A 20,615-nucleotide genomic window follows, 5' to 3' on the forward strand; every position below is an offset into this window, starting at 1 on the left:
GTGTGTGCATTCAAACAAATGCATTTTCGAATATTTCTTTTGGATGTTAGGCCTCAACTAACAACTTATATACAATGGGCTCTCTTGCCAACTGATAAATTCAGATTGTGTGTGTGGCGGCGGGGGGTGGGGTGGGGTATACAGGTGAACAGCTGCCATCTGTGGAGTTCAGAAAAGGGAGGCAGCCCCCCTGGAGCTGGAGTTACTGAATGCTGTGTGGCGCCTGGTGTGAGGGCTGGAAACTGAACTCTGGTCCTCCGTAAGCAGTAAGCGACCTTAACTACCGAGCCATCTCTCTGGCCACTCTGTCAATTTTTAAGGGCATCATTTTCTGGTTCACTGGTAGCTGCTGGAGTGATATGCCTTTTACAGAAGTGAAGAAACAGACTTCAGTTGTGTGGAACCTTAAGCACTTTCCAGAAACCACCAACCAAAATGGCTCTCTCTGAGACAGAGCACCTTTGGGAAACCCTATGAACCAGGTCCCTAGAGAGCAATGCCAACTACTGATGTGGGACGTAGCTGTCCTTTAGCTGAAGAACCTCCTGAATCTGGGTCAGGATGAGAAGCACACTCCAGGTCCCCTGCTGGCATTTTGTGCATGAGGAGAGTAGTGGAGAGGACAAGGCTTTCCAGCTCTGTAGCCAGGGCTCTCCTGAGGAGGGTTAACCCCATCCAGTGCAGGCTGTACCGAGATCAGCCAGAGGAAGTGGAACAGGGAGAGGCCTTCAGGCTGCTGGAGAGGCCAGTGGTAGGGTGGTGCATTCATTGGGAGGCCAAGAACATGTGTGGATGAATCCCCTTCTCACTGCTTGGCATAGGAGCCAGTGTTCCTTGTACCAGTGGTTCCCAGTCTTCTTAGCTCGCTGCGTACAAAGTGGCTTAAGCTTTTGTATTCCCTTTGGTAGACTGGGCTTCAAGTGTTATAGCCAGCATCACATCCAGCATCAGGGGAAGCACAACGCCCCAAAACATCCACATGCTCATCTTCCTCTCTCTCAGACACATCTTTGCTCGAGGATTATCACTGAGCCCACTAATGAGCATGATTTCTGAGACTTAAAGGGCTTGAAGAAAGATTTGCTTCTGTGCCTGCCCTGACTCCTCTACTGGCAAAGCCAGTGGCTGGATCATGGGCCAGTGTTCAGAAAGCCCATGAGGCAGCGGCTGGCCCTGTCTAAACTGCAATTTGCTCTATAGCTTGCTGCCAGGAGGTGTGACAGCTTGCTTCCCTGATTCTGGAAGGAAGCCACAAGAGGCTCTGACCTTCCTTTTTCCTTGCCTTGCACTATGAATGCTGAGTCCTTACACCAGTGGCCACCTATGAGGAGACCTTCCCCATCCAAGCACTGGATCTTGAGGTAGCAGAGGTCAAGCATTCCATACTTGAATCTGAGCTTACCATGGGCCCAGAGACAGCCTAGACACCCCCTTGTCTTCTCTGTACCCACCAGTGTCGAGCCTAGCATGTAGCCCTTGTAGTAGCCTCCCGTGCCTCTTCTACAACAGCTGATCAAAAGCTAGAACCTCTCCAACACTGCTCTTAGTGACTGGCCTTTGGGGGACACAAGCCTGGGCTCACCCATGGACATCTGAGTGCACGGGCAGCCAGAAGCCCCACACAGGAGAGGATGCAAGGCTCTGTGGCTATGTAGCTTGGGCTGGAGGAGCCCAGGGAATGGAGGACAGGAAGAGCACTCAGGAGAGCAGGCTGAGGCCCGTTTGGTGAGGTTCTGTGATGGTTCCTTGTGGGACAATCTCCCTTATTCACAGATATTTTCTTGTAGAGAAAATGGCAGGGAGGGAGGAGAGGGAGCAGGGGGAGGAAGAGGAAGCCCAGGGCTTGCCACCAACAGGCAACGGGGCCTGGGATTTTGTTCCTCATGGCAACAGCAAACTGAGGAATGGGCGGGGAACATTCCTTGGTGTCTGGGCTGCCTGAACATAGGTAAGCACTGGCCCTCGATTCTGCGGACAACTCAGAAAACCCTGAGAGAGAAGGAGCCAAATTCCAGAAGAGGTGACGCCAAACTGGCTCGCCCCGGTACGGAAGGTAGGCTCTCTCCTGGAGAACAAGCCTCGTCACAGAGGAAGCCAGACGGTACCTGCTTCGCCTCGCAGAGCCTTCTCGACCGCAACGCCCCTCTCCTCCAGCTGCCTCTGCTTCTCCTCCACTTGCTCCAGTTGCCGCTGGATGATCTACCAAGAAACAGAGAGTGAGCTTCCAGGCAACTCTCTCATCTCCTGCTTCCCAGACAATCGAGCTGCAGACCCAAAGAGGGAGAAAGCTAAATGTTGTCAGGATGTTGAAAGGGACATTAGGGTCAGTGTGGTGTGCCAGCTGCATGCAGCGGGATCCCAGGGTTTGTCCTCTCTCTCTGGGATAGTTCAGAAGTATTTAAAAATTACTTCATTAAGACTGTGTGATAGGGCTGGAGAGATGGCTCAGCGGTTAAGAGCACCGACTGCCCTTCCACAGGTCCTGAGTTCAATTCCCAGCAACCACATGGTGGCTCACAGCCACCTGTAATGAGATCTGATGCCCTCTTCTGGTGTGTCTGAAGACAGCTACAGTGTACTCACATACATATAATAAATAAATAAATCTTAAAAAAAAAAAAAAGATTGTGTGATAAGGAAAGCACTGGATGGAGTGACCAGAAGTCCTGTCTGAAGAAGTTGGAAAAGAAGTGTCTAGGACGGTCTAGGACAGTGGCTCTCAACCCTCCTAATGCGACTCCTTAACAGATATTAAAGGCAGACAGGGCTTTATCTGAGGTTGTCCGCTTGGAAGGTAAGAACACCCTTACGTTGTGGTGATTCCAACCATGGAATTATCTTTGCTGCTGCTTCATAACTGTAATCTTGCTACTGTTATAAATCGTAATGTAAATATCCGATGAGAGAGGATATGTAACCCCCACGAGAGGGTCACTCACCCTCCTCTAACCACCCAAGGGGCTGCGACCCACAGGTTGAGAACCACTGGTCTAGGATGAGGCCTGAGGATGGAGATGGACAACCAGGAGTTCTTCTGAGCTGTTCTGATAAAATTCCAGACCATTCAGACCTGAGGCTGAGGCCACAGACTGGACCCCTGCTGCTGTGGTTTCAAATGAGCTTGCTGAGTCGGCATCTACTCTAGCCCAAAGCTTCCGGGGGACTCTAAGCAAGGACCTTCTTTTCCACAGACAGTGCCTCAAAGACGGGGCCTCTGTGCTGTATGATGCTGAAGCACTCTGAGGTTGTCATCTTGGAAGACAGGAAGGCCCTATCTGCTTCTGCCCTGACTTCTTCACCTCCCCTGCTGTGAGGCCCTCTGGGAGCACAGGGCAATGCTATTCCACTTCCACCGGCATGTGGTGTCCCTCAGCCAGCGCCTACCTGGGCTCGGTGCAGCCGCTTCAGTTCCTCCTGCTTAGCCTGCCTCCGAGCTGCCTTCTGCACACGCCGTGTCAGCTTAGCGCTCAGCTCCTCCTCAGTGTAGGTTCTGGGCTAGAGAGGGTGAGAGAGAGAGAGCTCCTAAGCCAGCTGCACACAGGTGGAGGCTGGTTTAGGTGGTGAGCTGGCATGGGTCTGGGGACTTTCCTCTGCGTGGGAGTCACTGCCTGGTAGCCAGCTGGGCATGGCAGGTGAGGCTGGGCCACAGACTTCACTGTAATTGTCCCTGCCGAGGTCTTAAATACCACAGGGCATGGCCGTTTCACACAGACCCCAGTGAGGCACTTCACCTCTGGCAGCAACAAGAGGCTTAATGGGGGTGAGTGTTGGGAGATTAAACCACAGACAGGGACCCCTTTGGCATTGCGATCATCGTGGTCATATAAGCATGCCCTAGAATTTCTTAAGGTATTGTGGTGATTTAAAAAAAAAAAAAACAATGTAGTAAAAGATTTCCCTAGGCCTCTTATTTCTGAGATACAGGGGGGAAAAGGTTTGGAAAGTGAGGGTTCTCTTCCCTCCCTTGTTTGGGGTTTCTTTCTTCCATGATGGGGTTCATAAGGACTTTACTAGCTACCATCTAAAGGAGAAAAGGCATGGGTGCCTCCATTTTATATCTCAGTGAATCCAGTCTAACACAGGCTGAGGGATGAACAGTGGTGGTGGCTGCCAGGGTTAGCAGTGGCAATGGTTGCCATGGAGATGGGTAGATGTGACCTGGCGGGGTAGTTGAGGTGGTGCCTGTGAGCTTGCAGGAGGCACCGATGGATGTCCCAGCCACATGGGCCACCGACACACTCCCAAGCGTTCAGTGACTGGACAGACTCTGGGCAGCCACTGAGAAGCATGAGTGGGAGACTGTCTTCCTTTGTGAGACCCTCTTTATTCCCTCTAAGAAAAGGAAGCATCCAACATTCAACGTGGGTCCAGACTTATCTCCCCTCAAGGAGCTCAAGGTCAGGTGAACGGGCAGAAGGTGGTCTCTAGGACTGTCCCGGTGCCCTAGCGGTCCTGAGTGGAGGCTGATGACCATGTCTTGCTGGGCTACCCAGACCCACAGGGGCAGTTCTGCCCTCACCCGTGATGACATGCACTCCAGCCAGCCAACGGGAGAGCGACTGTCTCCTTCTCTTTCTGTGACACAACTAAAGAAGGTGCTACTGTGACAGCTGCATGCACGTATGACAGTTAGTGAGGACGTGGCTGCAGGCCCAGCAGGGCTGTCCAAGTGGTTAATCACAGACAGGCATGCAACGAGGACCAGCCGGCGGGAACGAGACACTACCTTTGATGAATAGGCTCTCCTGAATGCCAAGCCGTGTGGTACATAAATCGACTTTTAAGGGGATGGCGACGGAAAACAAAACAGAACAGCAATGATAATGGTGATTAAAAAAATGGAAACAGAATACAGAAATGGAACAAAATCAGTTAGAGGTTTAAAACAAACACAAGACAATCACATGGCCGCTTCCCACGATGCCACACAAGACTACACGAGAAGGAACCCTGGCCAAAGACTCTCAGTGAACTCCGCTCTCGGAGTTGGGGTTCGCTGTTCTATTCACAGAACGGCACACCCTGAACCCCTTTGTGTCAGTTCCTTGTATCCCGGTTTGTTGAAACGTGTGGTGACTCGACCCCCCTCAGCCACAGCGGGCCCTTCCTTCCTTTCTGTCTCCGCCACTGCACGCTTAGCACGAATTGGAAGCCGGAAGCGGGGAATGGCCACTGACCCTCACTCTCTTGTCAGGTTCTCGAACCTGGCAGTGTTCATGAACAAGGCCACATGGTTGCAGTGTGAGGCCCAGCTGTCCTGAGACTAGGCAAACCTGCTTTTTCAGAACTAGACCCGGTGAAGGGAACCAAGACAGCACAAACCACCAAGATTCAGAGGAAGTCCCAGTGCTCAGGTAACCATGGAAACCTCTTCACTTCACACAACGAACAGAACTGCTCAAAGCCTTGGCCAGTTTCCTTTGCTCTTGTGGTCTTCTCATGGGTCCTATAAAGTGCCCAAAGGTCCCTCTGGACGCTGGGAGAGAGGCAATTGGAATCTGGTGGTATCCAGGACAGGGGCACGCTAAGGGCGCCATACTGGGGGACCACACAGGATGCTACATGCATGTTAACTGGGTTCAAACGTGTTGCTTTCAGCTCTGAGCACGGCTCAGTTCCTCTCCCCCACATAGCAGACTGTGAGTTAGTTCTCACGCAGAACAGGACAGTTTAAAAAGGAAAAGGACAGATGTGGTCCCCAGCGTCCTACGCAGACACCTGTCTGTGGCTGCTGGCGGGGCAAGGAAACCACAGCAGCCTCTTTTATTAACGCGTTCCCTGCTGGGACTGGTACCAACTTGGCAGTGGCGGGGAGGACATGACACACTTTGGGTCACCTGGGAAAGTGGGGCCAAGAGTGTGGCTAGCCGGCTACGGAGTTGCTTCAGGGCAACCATGAGCAGGATAAGGGGCGGTAGAAAGCAGGACAGACTCTAGTGGGCCTCAGTGGTGAAGGAGTACCTGGCAGGCTGCACTAAGGGTCAGATGGTAGCAAAGGAAAGTTACTTCTTGTCGGCAGGGCTTTAGATGGCTAGGAAAACCTGGATTGGGCAGGGGAGATAAATCTGTTCATAAAATACATGCTTTGCAAGCATGAGGACTTGAGTGTGTGCTATAAACCCCTGAACAAAAAGCCTGGTTTGGTGGGTGGAGACAGGTGGATCTGACTCTCAACATTTGTTGTCAGACAGATAGCCAGTCTAGACTACATGGTGAACTCTTTGTCATATACACTCATACACACACACACACACACACACACACACAAGGTGGACAGACACACAAGGAGTGACCCTCAAGGTTTTTCTCTTAGCTTCTCACACGCATGTTACATACATGTGCTTTTGCACATATGAATAGAAACATATAACCCCTGCCCTGAATATTTTTTTTTTTTTTTTTTTGTAGAATAAACAGTTGGAGTAAAATCAAGGTTTGGGTTTTGAGTGTGCCGTGTCGCCATGGAAACCAACCCCAGGCATTTGTTTTTTAAGTGCTGATTCAGGCCATGAGTCTATGAAACAGGAAGAGGCCTGGCTTCTTCCTACACCACACTGCGGCCAGAGGCGTCCTTCTCCAGGCCAGCCAAAGCCCAGATTCCTAAAACAGCAGGCCATGGAGACCTTAGGAGGTAGCAGGTGACTCCGCGGGGACAAGACTACTCCTTGTGGTCACAGGGAACGCTGAGGACAAGCAGCCTGGGCAGTGGCAGACATGGTCCTCCTCCTCCTGATACTTCTAATTCTGAAAGGTTTCAAACCCAGCCACACTGACGGAGGAAGCCGGCGGTGTCAGAACAATTCTTACTTCGATTCCCAGATGGTACGGCACCGTGGCAAGCTGAAGGGTGGTCTACACAGAGCCTTCTTCCACACCGAGTTGTTTAGACATCAGAGACCCAGTGTCTAGAAGCTTCAGCATGCATTTTCTCCTCCACAGAAGAGACACATCTTCCCTATAACTGTCATCTGCTAGGAACTTGTCATCGACTTGACGGTGGCATTTAAAAAAATACATCCTATGCTTGCTATTCACAATTAAAGGTCACCAGAGGTTGCAAAACCGTCCTTTACAGTTTTGTGGTTGTTTTGCCCTGTGTTTGTCTCCCTCTCCCACCTTTTGTTTTTGAGACAGAATCTTGTTATGTATCTCTGGGTGGCCCAGAACTCACTAGGTAGCCCAGGCTGGCCTTACATTGGTGCGATCCTGCCTCGGCCTCCTGAGTGAGTGTTATGGTTACATGGAGTCACTGCGCCCAGTAGGTTCCATATTTTAATACCATGCCCTGCCCTCGTTCAGTGAGATACAAAACCATCCTGAGGGGCATGTTTGCCACTGCCCAGGCCCTGCATGTCCTCACATCACATGTGACCACCAAGGAATGATCCTGTCCCTGTGGAATATACCCAGTACATACGGTGTCCAACGTCTTGCTCTTCTAGGGACCTGTGAACGGCTTGTTCACACCGCTAGGAAATGAGTTCCTCTTCTCCTCACACCCATGGTCATTGGGTGGTTATTTCAAGATGATGGATGCGGCAAAACCACCGGAGGCATTCGGCACTCTCCACTGTGGTAAGATGTTTCACTAACTCATGGAGAAGCAGTGTGCGTTGACCACAGTGGCAAACAGAGAGAGAGGATTTGGCCTCTGTGACACAAACTGTCTCAGCATGAGCACAGGGCCGCATTCTCTTGTGCTCAGGCTCCTTTAGGCCTCCTAAGACAGTACCTGAGCCTGGCACTGAGATGAGTTTTGAAACTCACGTGTATCTCCACACATCACCTTTGTGCTAATGTCACTGGTTGGAAACCTCGGCAGGCATACCCAGTAGTGACACGATGGACTGAGTCCCCCTGGAGAGCACACGGTCCCCAGTCTTACATCAGACTCCTGGTGCAATAGTGGAGGCCTGGATGCAGGCGATAGAAGAGGAGACGTCTGTGGGGCCTGGTGACCAGGACAGTAGAGAAAGAGCTACCGTGCAGAGGGACTACACAGATGACTGGAGATGAGAGAAGAATGAGCTGACTTTTTCTACTCTGTCGAGTTATTAAAAGAGGCACTGGGTCAGGCTGGAGGATGGGCGGGGTAAGAGGAAGACCCCACCTCAGTGAACGGACACATAGGAGACACAGAGCTACCACAGACTGCCCTGGTTGGTTTACAGCTCAAGGCTGTTGACGGAAGGGATGACTTAAGTCCAAGCTTTGAGAAACCATGCCTAAAAGGTACGTGAGGGGGGTGGTCACTGGTAATTGCCCAGGCCCCAGCGGATAACCCTTACCAATGCCTCTGATGAATGCTGCTTCAGGGTCAGCTTTTAAACAGACACAGTTCTCTCTACTTAACAAACCACCAGAGAGTGAGCGTGACCAGGAGGCCACCTGACCTGCATCCCCTCCATGCCTGGTGCCTGGACCATACTTGCATGACTCCAAGCGGTACCTCGGCTCTTCTCCCGTTGGCCTTCACAGAGTCCGCTCCTGGTATTGCCTACCAACCTGGCTTCCTCAGTCTGAGTCAATACCCGCAGCTGCTTATTTCAAAGGCCAGAGAGACCTCTTTGAGGATTTGTGCTGTTGGCTGTGGGCTGGCAGAGCACCCCAGTGTCTGCCTGCTACGAGACTGGAGTAGGCACTGGCTTTCCACCGTGGCTTCAGACTGCCTTTCGTGGCCTGCTATCCTACCAGAGAATGAATGAGGCATTGCCACCAACTCTCTGAAGCCCTTCAGGGACTGGGCCTACCCACCTCTCGTTTGGACTTCTGGGAAGACCTCTCAAGGATGTCATCACTGGACAGGTCTGAGTCCTCTGAGAAACTCAGCTGGCGTCGGAGATGCAGCTCTATTGGGTGAAAGAAGTCCAAGTAAAGACAGCAGCCTGTGCCCCATGAGCCCACACTGCAGGAAGTCCGCCACAGGAGGATCTCTAGAAGATCCTCTTCCTGCACAAGGAAATGGGAGATTGTCCCCAAAGGTGATGGGCCCAACACCAAATAAATGACACCTTAGAGACACCTGCTCAAGACCCCTCGACTCAAAATCAGGCCCCTATATGGGGACATGGGACTCTGGGAAGGTTACCAACAGGAATCTACCCTACTGAGTTTCAGGGTGGCATTCTCCTTGCTTCATACAGAGGGTCAGGCTGAGGTGCATGTGGCCCGTTCCCTCTCCTAAGAACCCTTGTGGGAGCGGCCCAGGAGAGTGATCTTTGTGAGCTGAATGTCTAGGGAGGCACTCCTCACACCGGCCCTGTGAGCATCCCTTGGTCACGCTTACCTGCTCTCACAATTGGAGATGCCCTGCGCTGGCCGGAGTCCACTGTGGCGCCACTGGATGGTGTGCTAGAGCACGACTTCTCATCACTCTTCTTCTTCTTGTCCTTCTTGTACCCAGAGAAGACTGATTTCCATAGGGACTTGGGCTTAGCTGCCACATCTTCTGGGAGGCTTAGGCTGGGTTTCTCTGGGGGCCGGCCTCCTTCGCCTTTGGATTTCTTCTCTTTCTTGTTCCTGCGCGGGGAGAAGAGGGACGACCTCTTTTTGCTCTTTCCACTGGAGCCCTCAGATGAGGTGACAGAGCCATCGGGGCCTCCTGAGTCTGACGGAGGGGAGAGGATCTCTTCGCTGGTAGCTTCGTGCTTCAGGGTGGGCTCCTGGGAGCCTCGGAGGCTTGGGTGTTTGGTGGCCTCCAACCCGGGTTCCTTGCCCGGGGATGGTGCCGGTCGGGACCTGGAGGACACCATCTCCATGGCCTGCATCCTGCTCAGCTGTTTGGCCATGGCGTCTCGCAGCGCCTGGCTTTTCACAGACTTCTCCCGGGCTCGCATGCGCTCCTCGGCCAGCTCCTTGGCCTCTGCGGAGACCAGAGGCAGTGCCCTTTTCTGTGGCTGCACCTCTTGCTCCAGCGGAGGGAGCCGCCCGTTCTCCTTGGCCGGGAGCTTCTCTGAACGGGACCAGCAGGAGGGGGGCGTGAAGAACTTCTCCTGCAGACTGGAGTCCTCAGTCTTATCATCGTAGGTGTCCTCCACATCATCAGCAAAGGGGATCTCATCCACGCTCTCCACAAAGGACTTACGAACCTCCTCCCTGGGGGGCTGGGCTGCCTCCCGAGGGGGCCGCATGAATGAGGCAGGAGTGGGAGGGGGGATAACCGAGGCCTCCCTGCGCTCAAAAGTCTGACGGGGTTTCCTTCGAAGGGTTGCAGGTTCCTCATTGGGGGGTGGGGGCGGGGGCGGGCTGGAAGGTGGCGTGAGCATGGTGGAGTCTGAGGTGTTGAAGCTCTGGCTGCCCAAGGTCTTCATGTTGGAGGAGCTGCCGTGGAGGCCCAGACCCGAGCTGCTGGATAGGTCCCTTCGCTCCTCCTGGTTGCTCCTCAGCTCCTTGTCAGAGGGCGACTTTGGGGTCAGCAGTGGGGGCTGGTCACCGGCTGACTTTGGCAGGCCCAACCTCTTGGGAACAGATGGAGGTTTCAGAAGGCAGAGACCCTCGTCCTGAGGTGACTTGTCAACTGAGTAGGACTTTAGGGATATTGGCTTCAAGGCAGGGGAGGGGAGGCTGGGCTCTGACCCCTTGTTCCGGTCCACAGGAGTAAGGCCCAGGCTGCGGCGGATCTCAGCACTCTTCATCCAGAATTCCTCCACCAGATCGCTCCGCTTCAAGGCCTCCTCCACAGCCAGAGGGCCACTCAGCCTGTCTTTGGGGTCTCCTTGGCTCTTCACAGGGAGTGGGGTGAGGGGTGTGGATGTTTTGGCTGGAACTGGCTGGAAGCGTATGGGGGACTTGGTGGGTGATGGGATGGAAGCATCCGAGGAAGGCTGGGGCTGGGAACAGATGGGGAGTTGGGTGGAGGGAGGTGTGGGAGGAGTGGGAGGGGCCAGCAGGGACTCCGGCTGCAGGCTGCTGGTGGGTGAGGTAGGCGACCTGGCTTCGGGCAGGGCCACGGGCTGGGATCGGATCGGGGAGTGCACAGTTTTCTGTTCCTCCGGGCCTTCAGCTTTGGGCTTTTCTCTGAGGAGCAGAGGTGCAGGGAAAAGTGGCTCCTCAGCGGGGGACTTCACCTTGGTGGTAATGGAGGCAGGTGGGGGCTTGGCCTCCTACACAGAAAGACAACAGAGGTTCAGAGAGGAGGGTTTCAGTAAGGCTGCACTTTCCCTGGGAGAGGGGGGGTTGCTCATTTACTGAAACACAATCCTCTCCATACTTTGGCTGTTATTCACTGAGCTGCAGGAGAAGCTCCCTCATTTTCTGCTTTACTTGTTAATGTTTTAAAACCTCTCCACTTAGCTTAGACAGCCCGAGCTTTCGGGGTCCGTTCATCTCACACATACCCTTGCTTCCTGGTCCACTCACACTCACACTGGCCAAGGGCACTGACGGATTTGGCTTTCATCCCAACCCACAATACCTAGAGCTCTGGGGTTCCCTGGGGCACTGACATGGGGCTAACATGATGAGATGACATTGCTTGGCAGTCTCTTCTTGTCACACTGTCCCTCTGAGCAACCATGGGGATGCACACAGACACTTCTAACACCCACCTTGCCTCTTCTCACTTCTCGGCCCAATTACTGGACTACGCCAAGTTTCCTGGAACCTCAGAGACCAAGGCCTGGGTTTGGATTCCTTCCTGATCTGCCCTGCACACGGTACTTCCCAGACCATGCCTGACATGGGTCATAGTCTAAAGTGTCACACTGCTGGTGATCTAGAGGCATGCTTCTCATTTAAGTAGTTATGTATTTATCTTACTGAAGAAAAAATATGCCTGATGCAAGCCTACCGATGCATAAATACCATTGCATCGACTTAGAAATAAACTCGCCCATCCACGAGGACTGAGGCAGCAGCTGAAGCCTGTGCCTCCTCGGTGGCCTTACCTAGCACAAAATAGGACGCTTTCAGAATTTCACAAAATGAGGTGGCTATGGGCTGTACCCCCTTTTTGTGGAGTTTACATCGTGGGTTCTAAGATGGGAGTTTCCCCAAGGTTCTAGGGTGCCATTGACATTCCCCCCTCACCCCCCAGTTCTCCTTACCTCTGCCCCCGGGCTGTGGGCTGGGGAGAACAGAACAGCTTGTTTCTGAGGTGGCTGGCTAGGGCTGGAGACTTGGGAAGGACCTGGAAAAGAGGGACACAGGGGTTTATAATGGGAGTTAAGTCCCTTCCACACTACATACACTAGGAGTAGGATGCAGCCAGCTCCAGGGAGGGTCTCACACTATAGCCAGGCCCTTGCCCAGGCAGGAGAGCAGGGACTCAGATGGGCTAGCCTGCATTGTTTCTGGGTCTGCCCTCAGGCTGTTCCAGAAAAAAAGTCGAGTTGAGGGAACTCAAGGATGGCACTGCCCACGCCCTGGGTGCTCCTGCAGCTGGTACCCTGGGTGCTCCTGCAGCCGACGCCCTGGTCTTTTGTGTGGCGGCTATGATCTGGGTCTCAAGCTTGGTCAAGTGTCTGTGTCTTCTCAGGCCCCCCAGCAGCCCAGGGAGAGGTACTACTGTCTGAGGCTGTCTGTAGAGATGTGTGGCCCCAGACAGGCAAGGAAGGGCGAGGACAGGGATGGGTGTGGCTACTGCTGGGCACCAGAGGGTCCATCCTGAAGGCCGCACCTGGTGTTACGAGCATGCCCCTGGGGGCTCTGGCATTCTGGAAGTCATTCCCCCTGCCCCTACCTCTCTCCTCTTGCTTTGGTGTATCAGATGGCTTCTCTTCCTCGTTTTCTGACACTCGGAGCTCCAGGTCTGCTTTCACCTTGGTCTGGCTCTGTAAGCGATGTTCCGTTTCCGCATCAGAAGGGATATCATCAGACCAGTGCTGATCTGGAGGATGTAGGCAAGACACAGATTTTTACACACGTTGAGCCCTGGATGTGTTCCTTTTCTGGGTCTTGCTTCCTTAGAGGGTTGCTTGATGGGGTGATCCGCTGTGGCACGAGGTCTAAGCTAGGCGCGGCAGACCCTGCAAACCAAGTCTTTTACACAAAGCCATCTTGTCTTCTCGGTGTGAGGTTTGCAGAAAACTGTGTGGTGCTTTTCCTTTAGTTGTGTGCATGGAATGTGTGTGTATGGTGTGTGTGTGTACAGTATGCGTGTGTATATGTAGAGTGTATGCGTGTGTATGTGTAGTGTATGTGTGTGGTATATGTGTGTGTATGTATAGTGTGTGTGTGTATAGTGTATATGTGTGTGTATGGTGTGTGTGTATCTGAGTGTCCTCATCTTTTTTTGTGTGTTTGGGGTGTGTATGATGTATGTATATGGATGATTGATATGTGTATAGTATGTGTGTCCTCATCTGTTTGTTGTATACATGGTGTGTGCATGTGAGTGGGTGTTCTTATCTGTTTGTTTTGTGTTTGGGGTATGTATGATGTATGTGTATACATGATGTGTGTGTATGGTGTGTATGTATCTCATCTGTTGTATAATATGGGGTGTGTGCATGTGTGTGTGTGTGTGTGTGTGTGGTATGTGTGTGTCCTCATGTTTGCTGTGTTTGGGGTGTGTATATGTGTGTGTATGGTGTGTATGTGTGTGTCCTCATCTATACGACAGTCAAAGGCTGACACTAGGTGTTTTGCACTGCTCCTCACTTTCTCTTTTTGAGACAAAGTTGCACTGAACCTGGAGCCTGCCTGTTGGCTTAACTGTTTGGCCTGCGAGCCCTGAGATCACCCTGTCTCCACCCTCCTCCATGCCTGGCTTTTACAAGGGTGTTAGGCAGCTGAACTGGCAGCAGACACTACACTGAACAGTCCCCCCACCCCACCCATCTGCTTTTTAAACGCAGTGACCATGACATAACAGGCTGTGACAGAAAAGCAAAACAAAAAACCTTTTGGGGTACCTGCAGACTTATCTTCCCTTTTCTTTTGCTAGTCTCAGAATCTGACCACCGCCCCTACCCCGGTCCTCAATGTGCACATGCACATACACACATGGCCTCCTCCCTAAACTTGCTCTGTAAAGTACCTTTTGTGAGTCCCACCTGCTCTGGTCCTGTCCCTCAAGGTGTAACAGGTCACAGAGGTAGAGAAGGGAGGCTGGGACCCATACCGTCCAGTTCAGCACCAGTGTCTCCAGGGTCTCCATCCTCTGCTGCTTCCCCTTCGGTCTCTGCTGGCTCAGAGTCCACGTCCTCTTCTAGGTCATCCTCATCCAGAGGAGCTGTAAAGCAGAGACATTCAAGGACAGAGGAAAAGGACAGACAGACAAATGTCCATGTAGGGCACAAGAAGACAGTAATGCACAGGCTACGGGGAGGAAGGAGGCCCCAGATAATATGGGGAGTGCTCTATAAGCAATGTGGGTACCACGGCTGGCCCTGTGTCCACTCTAGGAGGGTCAAGTAGAAGCAGGAGGGAAGTCTCTGGCCTGGAGGCTTTACCTTCTCCCCACAGGCTGCTGCTGTGAGATCCTCAAGTCAGTCATAATCAAGGGATGCTGTCCGTAACTACAGCTTCTAACAGTGCCTACACAGCAGGCCCAGTGCTAGCCCCTAATGTGCCATGAGGTAGTCACTCATCATTTTGAGGCAGCCAGAGGGCCCAGTTCCTCTTGTCCACCCTTGAGTGACAAAGCTTAGGCCTGAGGGTCAAGTGACTCACACTGGGCTCTGCTGTTGACCTGCATCGGCACAAGTGGAGGCCAATGCCTTTCTTGAGACAACTTAGAGGAGTCTATTAAAGCAGGAGGGTGGACCTGAGGGGATATGTAAAGTTCCTTTTCTGCCAGGTGTGGTGGTGCACGTCTTTAATTCCAGTACCCAGGAGGGAGAGGAAGGTGGGTCTCCGAGTTTGAGGCCAGCCTGGTCTACAAAAGCAAGTTTCAGGACAGCCAGGGGTCTTCAAGACAACCCTGTCTTGAAAAAAGCCAAAAACAAACAAACAAACAAACAAACAAACACCCAACCAAACCAAAACAAAAAGTCCCCTTTCTGGGCTCAAGAATTGCTCTTTGGGGCTGCAAAACAAAGCAAGACACATCCCTTTTCATTTACCCCGAGGCAGACAGCCCCTGTGTACCACACGCCCTAGCCTGTGTTAGCAAAGGATTTACGGATGGTACAGAGGTAGACCCGGGAGGACAGAGGCTCTGCCCAGGATGCTGGCACCTGAGGGTGAGAGGTTTGAGTTCCATGGAATCAGGGCATCAAAGCACATTTGGTTTTTCTCAAAGCTGAGCTGAGAGTGGGAGGGGCCGGGCCACTGAGCTCAGGTGGTAACAAAACTTGAGAAAGAGGCTCCCTTAGGGGGTTTGATGCTGCGGGTGGTAGGGAAAGGGAGGGGGAGACTACAAGAAGGAAGCAAGTCCCTTGAAGATTCTGGGAATGCTGTATTCCTTGACGTGGGAGGAGGCAGTTCTGTGAGTTTTAATTCCCTACATTTACACTTTTTTACTTTTAACACGATTCACAAGACGATGACAGTTCAAACCTATGAAGGGCTCCCCCCCCCCCCCCCCGGAGCTGGGGACCGAACCCAGGGCCTTGCGGTTGCTAGGCAAGCGCTCTACCACTGAGCTAAATCCCCAACCCCTTTTTTTTTGGCTTTTAAAGACAGGGTCTCACTATGTAGCTCTGGCTGTCTGGGAACTTGCTGTGTGTAGACCAGGCTGGTCTTGAACTCAGAGATCCCACTGCCTCCGCCTCCTGATTAATGGGATGTGCCACCGTTCCCAGATGAACTTCTTCAAAGCTGAAACTGGAGAACTATGGCAAACAAGACTGGAAAACTACCGACAGCCCAGGGTTTAGGACGAAGCGGCTGCACTCCAGGTAAAGTTCCAGGCCCCTGAACCTCACCACCTGCTCTTTCTGAGGCACCAGAGCCATCCAGGGAGCGGCAGTGCCAAGGCACTCTTCTATGCTGATGGCATTTGCTAGGACAGACGAGGGAGAGAAACTCAATTATCCCCACGGGTCTAAAACCTTCCAGTGCTCTTCCTGTTTTGGGACACTCATGGGAGACATTCACCAGAGAATGTGTGATTTGTGACTCTGGAGACACCCACACACACCCACTGAACAGTTCCCCTGGGTCCAGCTTCAAAACTAAGTGTTGTATTTTGATGACGGGTTCGTCCTTGGATACTCTGCCATGTAGGAGGATAAGAGGGTGCTGGAAACAGATTCTGGAGGGCCCTTGTGCCATCGGGGTGATAACCGCATTCTCTCTGGCAAGAAAGCTGGAAATGGTATAAAGGAGTAACTCCTCAGCTCCCCAGCCTGCCACCAGCCCAGACTGGCCCTAGTCTCTTGTTCCTTCCCAGTTTTCCTACTAAGAAACATCCGGTGTGGAGTCGGGAGGGTAGGGGGAGTGTGGTCCTACGCTCCTGGGGGTACCTGGAAAGAAACGATGGTCACAGATATCAAGGAGCAAACACTGGCGAGCTACTGTGCAGCGGTAGCGGACGTGTGCAGAGACACAGCTAGAGCAATGGAACCGGGGGATGGAATTCTTGTTAAGATGGGAGCACTGTGCTTGCTGGAAGCGGCCACACGAGTGAGGAGGAGCAGCCACACGCTACGGAAGCTGGGAGTCACCGTCTCTTGTAGCTGCCTGCTAAGACATCCTTCCTCCTCAGCCTCGTTCCTCCTTCCTCTAGCTCAAAGGGTGAGGATAAGTCAGCGTTAGCTGGACTAGACTGAGTCCTCTCCCACTGGTGGGCTCTCCCACCACACGTCTGCTTTCAACTGCTAGCGAGGACAATGGGGGTAGAGGAGGTAAAGACCCACAAGTGCCACCCCAACTGGTCCCAGAAGTCACTGTCAGGACACCAGTTCCCAACCAGGGTGGACGCTGTCTCCTTTGTAAGGGATCCTGGGGTTGGATGGAGACAGTTCAGCACTGAGAACAGAAGCTAAGGACGGGACATCCTGTAGTGGGAAGAACTGTTCTTTCCCAGAGGCCAAGCATTCCCTCCTTGAGAAAAAGGTTTCTAGTAAAACAAGTAAGTACAACTAAGACTTTTCAGGCCGCCCTTGGCTTGCGTAGCTTAGTCTGTGGATGCGGCTCTGCTGGACTTCCTTGTAAAGCCCACCACTCCTCACCACTTCTCTGAGGCAAAAATCCTGTTTTGACTGGCTCCTCTGACACGCTGGTAGGTTTGTGGAACGGTATCTGATTTCACTCCACATCCACGGCTACCCAGCTTTACTTCTATAGGTTTAAAACTTCGGCATAAAAAGCTTCCTTTCACCTTGGGTTTTACAACCAACTGCTAATGGTAATTCTTTAAGAGGCGTGACTCCGTGACTCCATCCTATCTCCACTGTTGGCCTCCAGTCTGCCTGAGGCTGGAGGATGCCCAGATGGGCCGTCTGACAGAGCATGCACGAACCCCACCCACTGCCTTTGCCCTCGCATGCACCAGCGACAGGAGCTGAGTCCTAGAGTTAAGGCACCAGCAGAGCTGCCTAGAGAAAGAGGTTAAAATGAACAGGGTGGGGGAGTGGGGTGTCAGATATCACCAGTCTACCTCCGGAGACAGTCTCCAGCCAGGCCTGTACTGCTGCGCACCGTACGGAGGGGAGGCCGGTCACTGAATTTAAAACACATGATAAATGCAAAATTAAACAATGACAACTCCTCAGCAGGGAGAGCTGAAAGAAGTCTGTCCTAAAATTCAAAACAGAGGAAGAGAACCAGAGACATCGTAAGACAGCCAGCCACGTGGTACTAACACAGGGTGTGTGTGTGCCTGCATGCGTGCACGTGTGTGTGTGTGTGTGCCTGCATGCGTGCATGTCTGTGTGTGCGTGCGCATGTGTGCATGTGTGTGTGCATGCGTGTGCATGCGTGTGTGTGTGTGCGCGCGCGCGTGTGTGCGCGTGCATGCGTGCGTATGTGCGCACGATCCTATGTTGGCCTTTGGGACAGGTATTTGGGACAAGAAGAAAAGACAGAACTTGAGAGAGGGCAGCTTTGGCTAGGGCCGCTGAGTTGTCCTTGTCCCCATCTTGCGGGTCATCTTGATGTCCTAGAGGATTAAAACATCGTACAAAATCCCAAGTTTTCCCATGGACTGGAAGCGAGCTTCTATAGAAACAGAACCTGACAGGGCAGGCAGCCCTGGGAGGCATCACCCCAGCCAGAGAAGGTGATGCCACCAAGGGTCCCTACACGGAAGACGGGGTCAAAGAGAATGACATGACCACCACACCTCTCAATGGGCTTTGCTCTCTTTTTATTGTTACTCCTTAGAAGAAACAAGAGGCAGGGTATCTAGGGTGGGAGGCAGATCTGTAAGGTCAGCTGCTCCGGAGGCTGAGGCAGGAGGATCTTGAGTTCAAGGTCAGCCTGGCTAGCTTAGTGAGTTTGTCTAAAAACACACGGAAGGAAGAAAGAGGGAAAGACCAAAAGAAAGAAATCAAAAACAGAAAATAAAAAAAAAATGCCCGGCATGTCGGTGCACACCTTTAATCCCAGCACTCAGGAGGCAGAAAAGGGCAGGTCTTTGTGAATCTGAGGCCAGCCTGGTCTACACAGCAAGTTCTGGACCAGCCAGGGCTACACGGTGAGACCCTGTTTTAAATAAACAAAGGAGCCAGAATAAAGTCCATGTGCACCTTAGTGGGAAACACGGGCCACAGTGCCCAGGACTTGATGTAGATCATGAGATCCGCCCTGTGTGCTCCTTCTTACTTTGACTCCTAAATATGCTCCCCTCTCTCATCCTGACATGCACTCATGCAACACCCACTCTACCCACACACTCTGCAGAGGGGTAAAGAGTGCCCAGCTGAGAGATGCAGGAGACAGCAAATTCTAGGGTCTGCTAAGTCAGGTTCACCCTCCTGTTTGCATTAGAAGACAGAGCCTCAGAACTCAGAGAACTTTACATATCCTTGAATGACAGGAGGACAGTGGTCCCCCTGCAGACAGGGCCTCTTCAGCCTTGGGAAGGGCTGGTATTTAGGGCGCTCAGGACACACACCCGACTCTGGGGCTGGATGCAGTTACCTCTAGAAGTGGAGGACTCAGAGGGTGGGAGCATCCTCTCCTCCTCCTCTCTCTCACGGATGTGTGTCCAGTGCACATCAGCCTGGATCGCCAAGGGATCCGCTGCGGTTATGATCTGCTGAAGCCTCTTGTTCCCGGCTAAGGAGCCAGGTCCCCAAGAAGGAGGGTAGAGGGAGGACGGAAGGGAACAGCAAACAGCAAAGGGAAGGAGGGAGGCGACAGCACAGGAAACGAAACAGAGTTATAGTGTTTGCCAAGACCAATGTGAATAAGAAAGAGGTAAAAATTGAGACCGTGCATGTTTATTGCATACACATGCTCCCACACACATGTACATGTGCGCGCGCGCGTGCGCGCGCACACACACACACACACACACACACACACACACACACACACACAACCTCTTCTGTTCATTAGGTTTGATTAGTCATTTTGAGCTTCACATAAGCTTCTTAGTACAGTGAATCCACACACAGAAGAAACTTTTCCTTTCCATCATGAAATGGATCCGAGGCCCACACTGCCCAGGGTGGAACAGGGCAATGACCCTCACTTATAGGACCATCACTCCAGGGGCCCCAGGACGTGACTGTTACCTAGCACAGCACGAGCTCCTGAGGACACACTTCCTGTCAGTCACAGGTGGGCTAGGATGGTGTCCCACTCTGCCAGGAGCCAGCCAGCTACCCAGGACAGACATGTGCTTTACTGGAATTTCATTTTTACCCTCTGTGGTAAAGCTGCTGCTGGGGGCCGGGGTTGGGGGGAAGCCCTTGGGCCAAAGAGAACATGCTGCATGCTGACACAGGGCACGGGGTCAGCAGGGAGGGCAGGACAGCAGCTGGAGAATGAAGCAGAGATCTGTCCTGTGCAGTCTGGAACTCCTGTGCAGGCAGGAGCGAGACCAAAGCCTCTTCCCTTCTGTGGGTGAGGCCCCTCCTTCCTTCCTTACAAACTGCATCAGAAGCCCTTCCGACCCCTCTAGGCATGAGGTCTGCCTCTCAGCTATATAAAAACCCAGCAGCGCCCCCTGCATTCACACTTGCTAGCAGAGCCGGTGGAATTCACATGCAGCCCCTTGCCCCAAAGGAGCCTCTCATTAGTGCTTGGGTCATGCCACATAGTAGGGTTAAGATAACAGGACAGCCAGTAACTAAGGAGCTTGGGGTGAGCACTGAGGAAGGGAGGGCAGCTACTGAGGCAGTAAGAGCAGGTGCCACCGATCTGAAGGACTCTCTGGCTTCAGCCTGAAGCTAGCTTCCATCTGGGCCTGTATGTTTGTCATCTCCTCGACACCCTTAGCTAGACACCTGTCACTACCAGGGCAGCTCTGATAACTTAACGTAATGAAGATGTAGCCTGGTGTGGCCTGGCCCAAAAGCGGAGCGAGTTCTCTGATGTGGAGAGACGGCCCCACAGACTCTCTTACTGATCTATATGGATTCAGAATCTATCCCCAAAGACAGTCTGCCCAGATGGCGCTGGCAAGGGCTGAATCATGGCAAACGCACGGACAGCTTAGATGTGTCGGGGTGAGGCACAGAGAGAAAGGCTGCCCCTTTCTTTGCCTTCTAAGCCACCGAGGGAAGAGTTGAGCCTTTGCTCTGAGCATAGCTCTGCCTTCTGCCAACACCTGCAGACTT

General features: G+C 52.7%; 1 protein-coding gene across 26 annotated transcripts in view; it reads right to left on the reverse strand.

Moving 5' to 3' along the window:
• Positions 1-20,615, reverse strand: part of Mical3 (microtubule associated monooxygenase, calponin and LIM domain containing 3) — a 200,063-nt gene that overhangs the window by 15,928 nt on the left and 163,520 nt on the right. For 14 of the 26 annotated variants that reach the window (XM_039107870.2, XM_039107872.2, XM_039107884.2 and 11 more), the window contains 10 exons: positions 18,970-19,107; positions 17,486-17,548; positions 14,063-14,173; positions 12,680-12,826; positions 12,045-12,127; positions 9,287-11,102; positions 8,755-8,849; positions 4,727-4,777; positions 3,385-3,495; positions 2,106-2,199 (listed from right to left, as the gene is read on the reverse strand). In XM_039107870.2, coding sequence (XP_038963798.1) covers positions 2,106-2,199; positions 3,385-3,495; positions 4,727-4,777; positions 8,755-8,849; positions 9,287-11,102; positions 12,045-12,127; positions 12,680-12,826; positions 14,063-14,173; positions 17,486-17,548; positions 18,970-19,107 — 2,709 coding nt within the window. 26 annotated transcript variants of the gene reach the window in all.

The sequence above is a fragment of the Rattus norvegicus genome, chromosome 4, assembly GCF_036323735.1.
Source record: "Rattus norvegicus strain BN/NHsdMcwi chromosome 4, GRCr8, whole genome shotgun sequence".
In the NCBI taxonomy this organism is placed as follows: domain Eukaryota; kingdom Metazoa; phylum Chordata; class Mammalia; order Rodentia; family Muridae; genus Rattus; species Rattus norvegicus.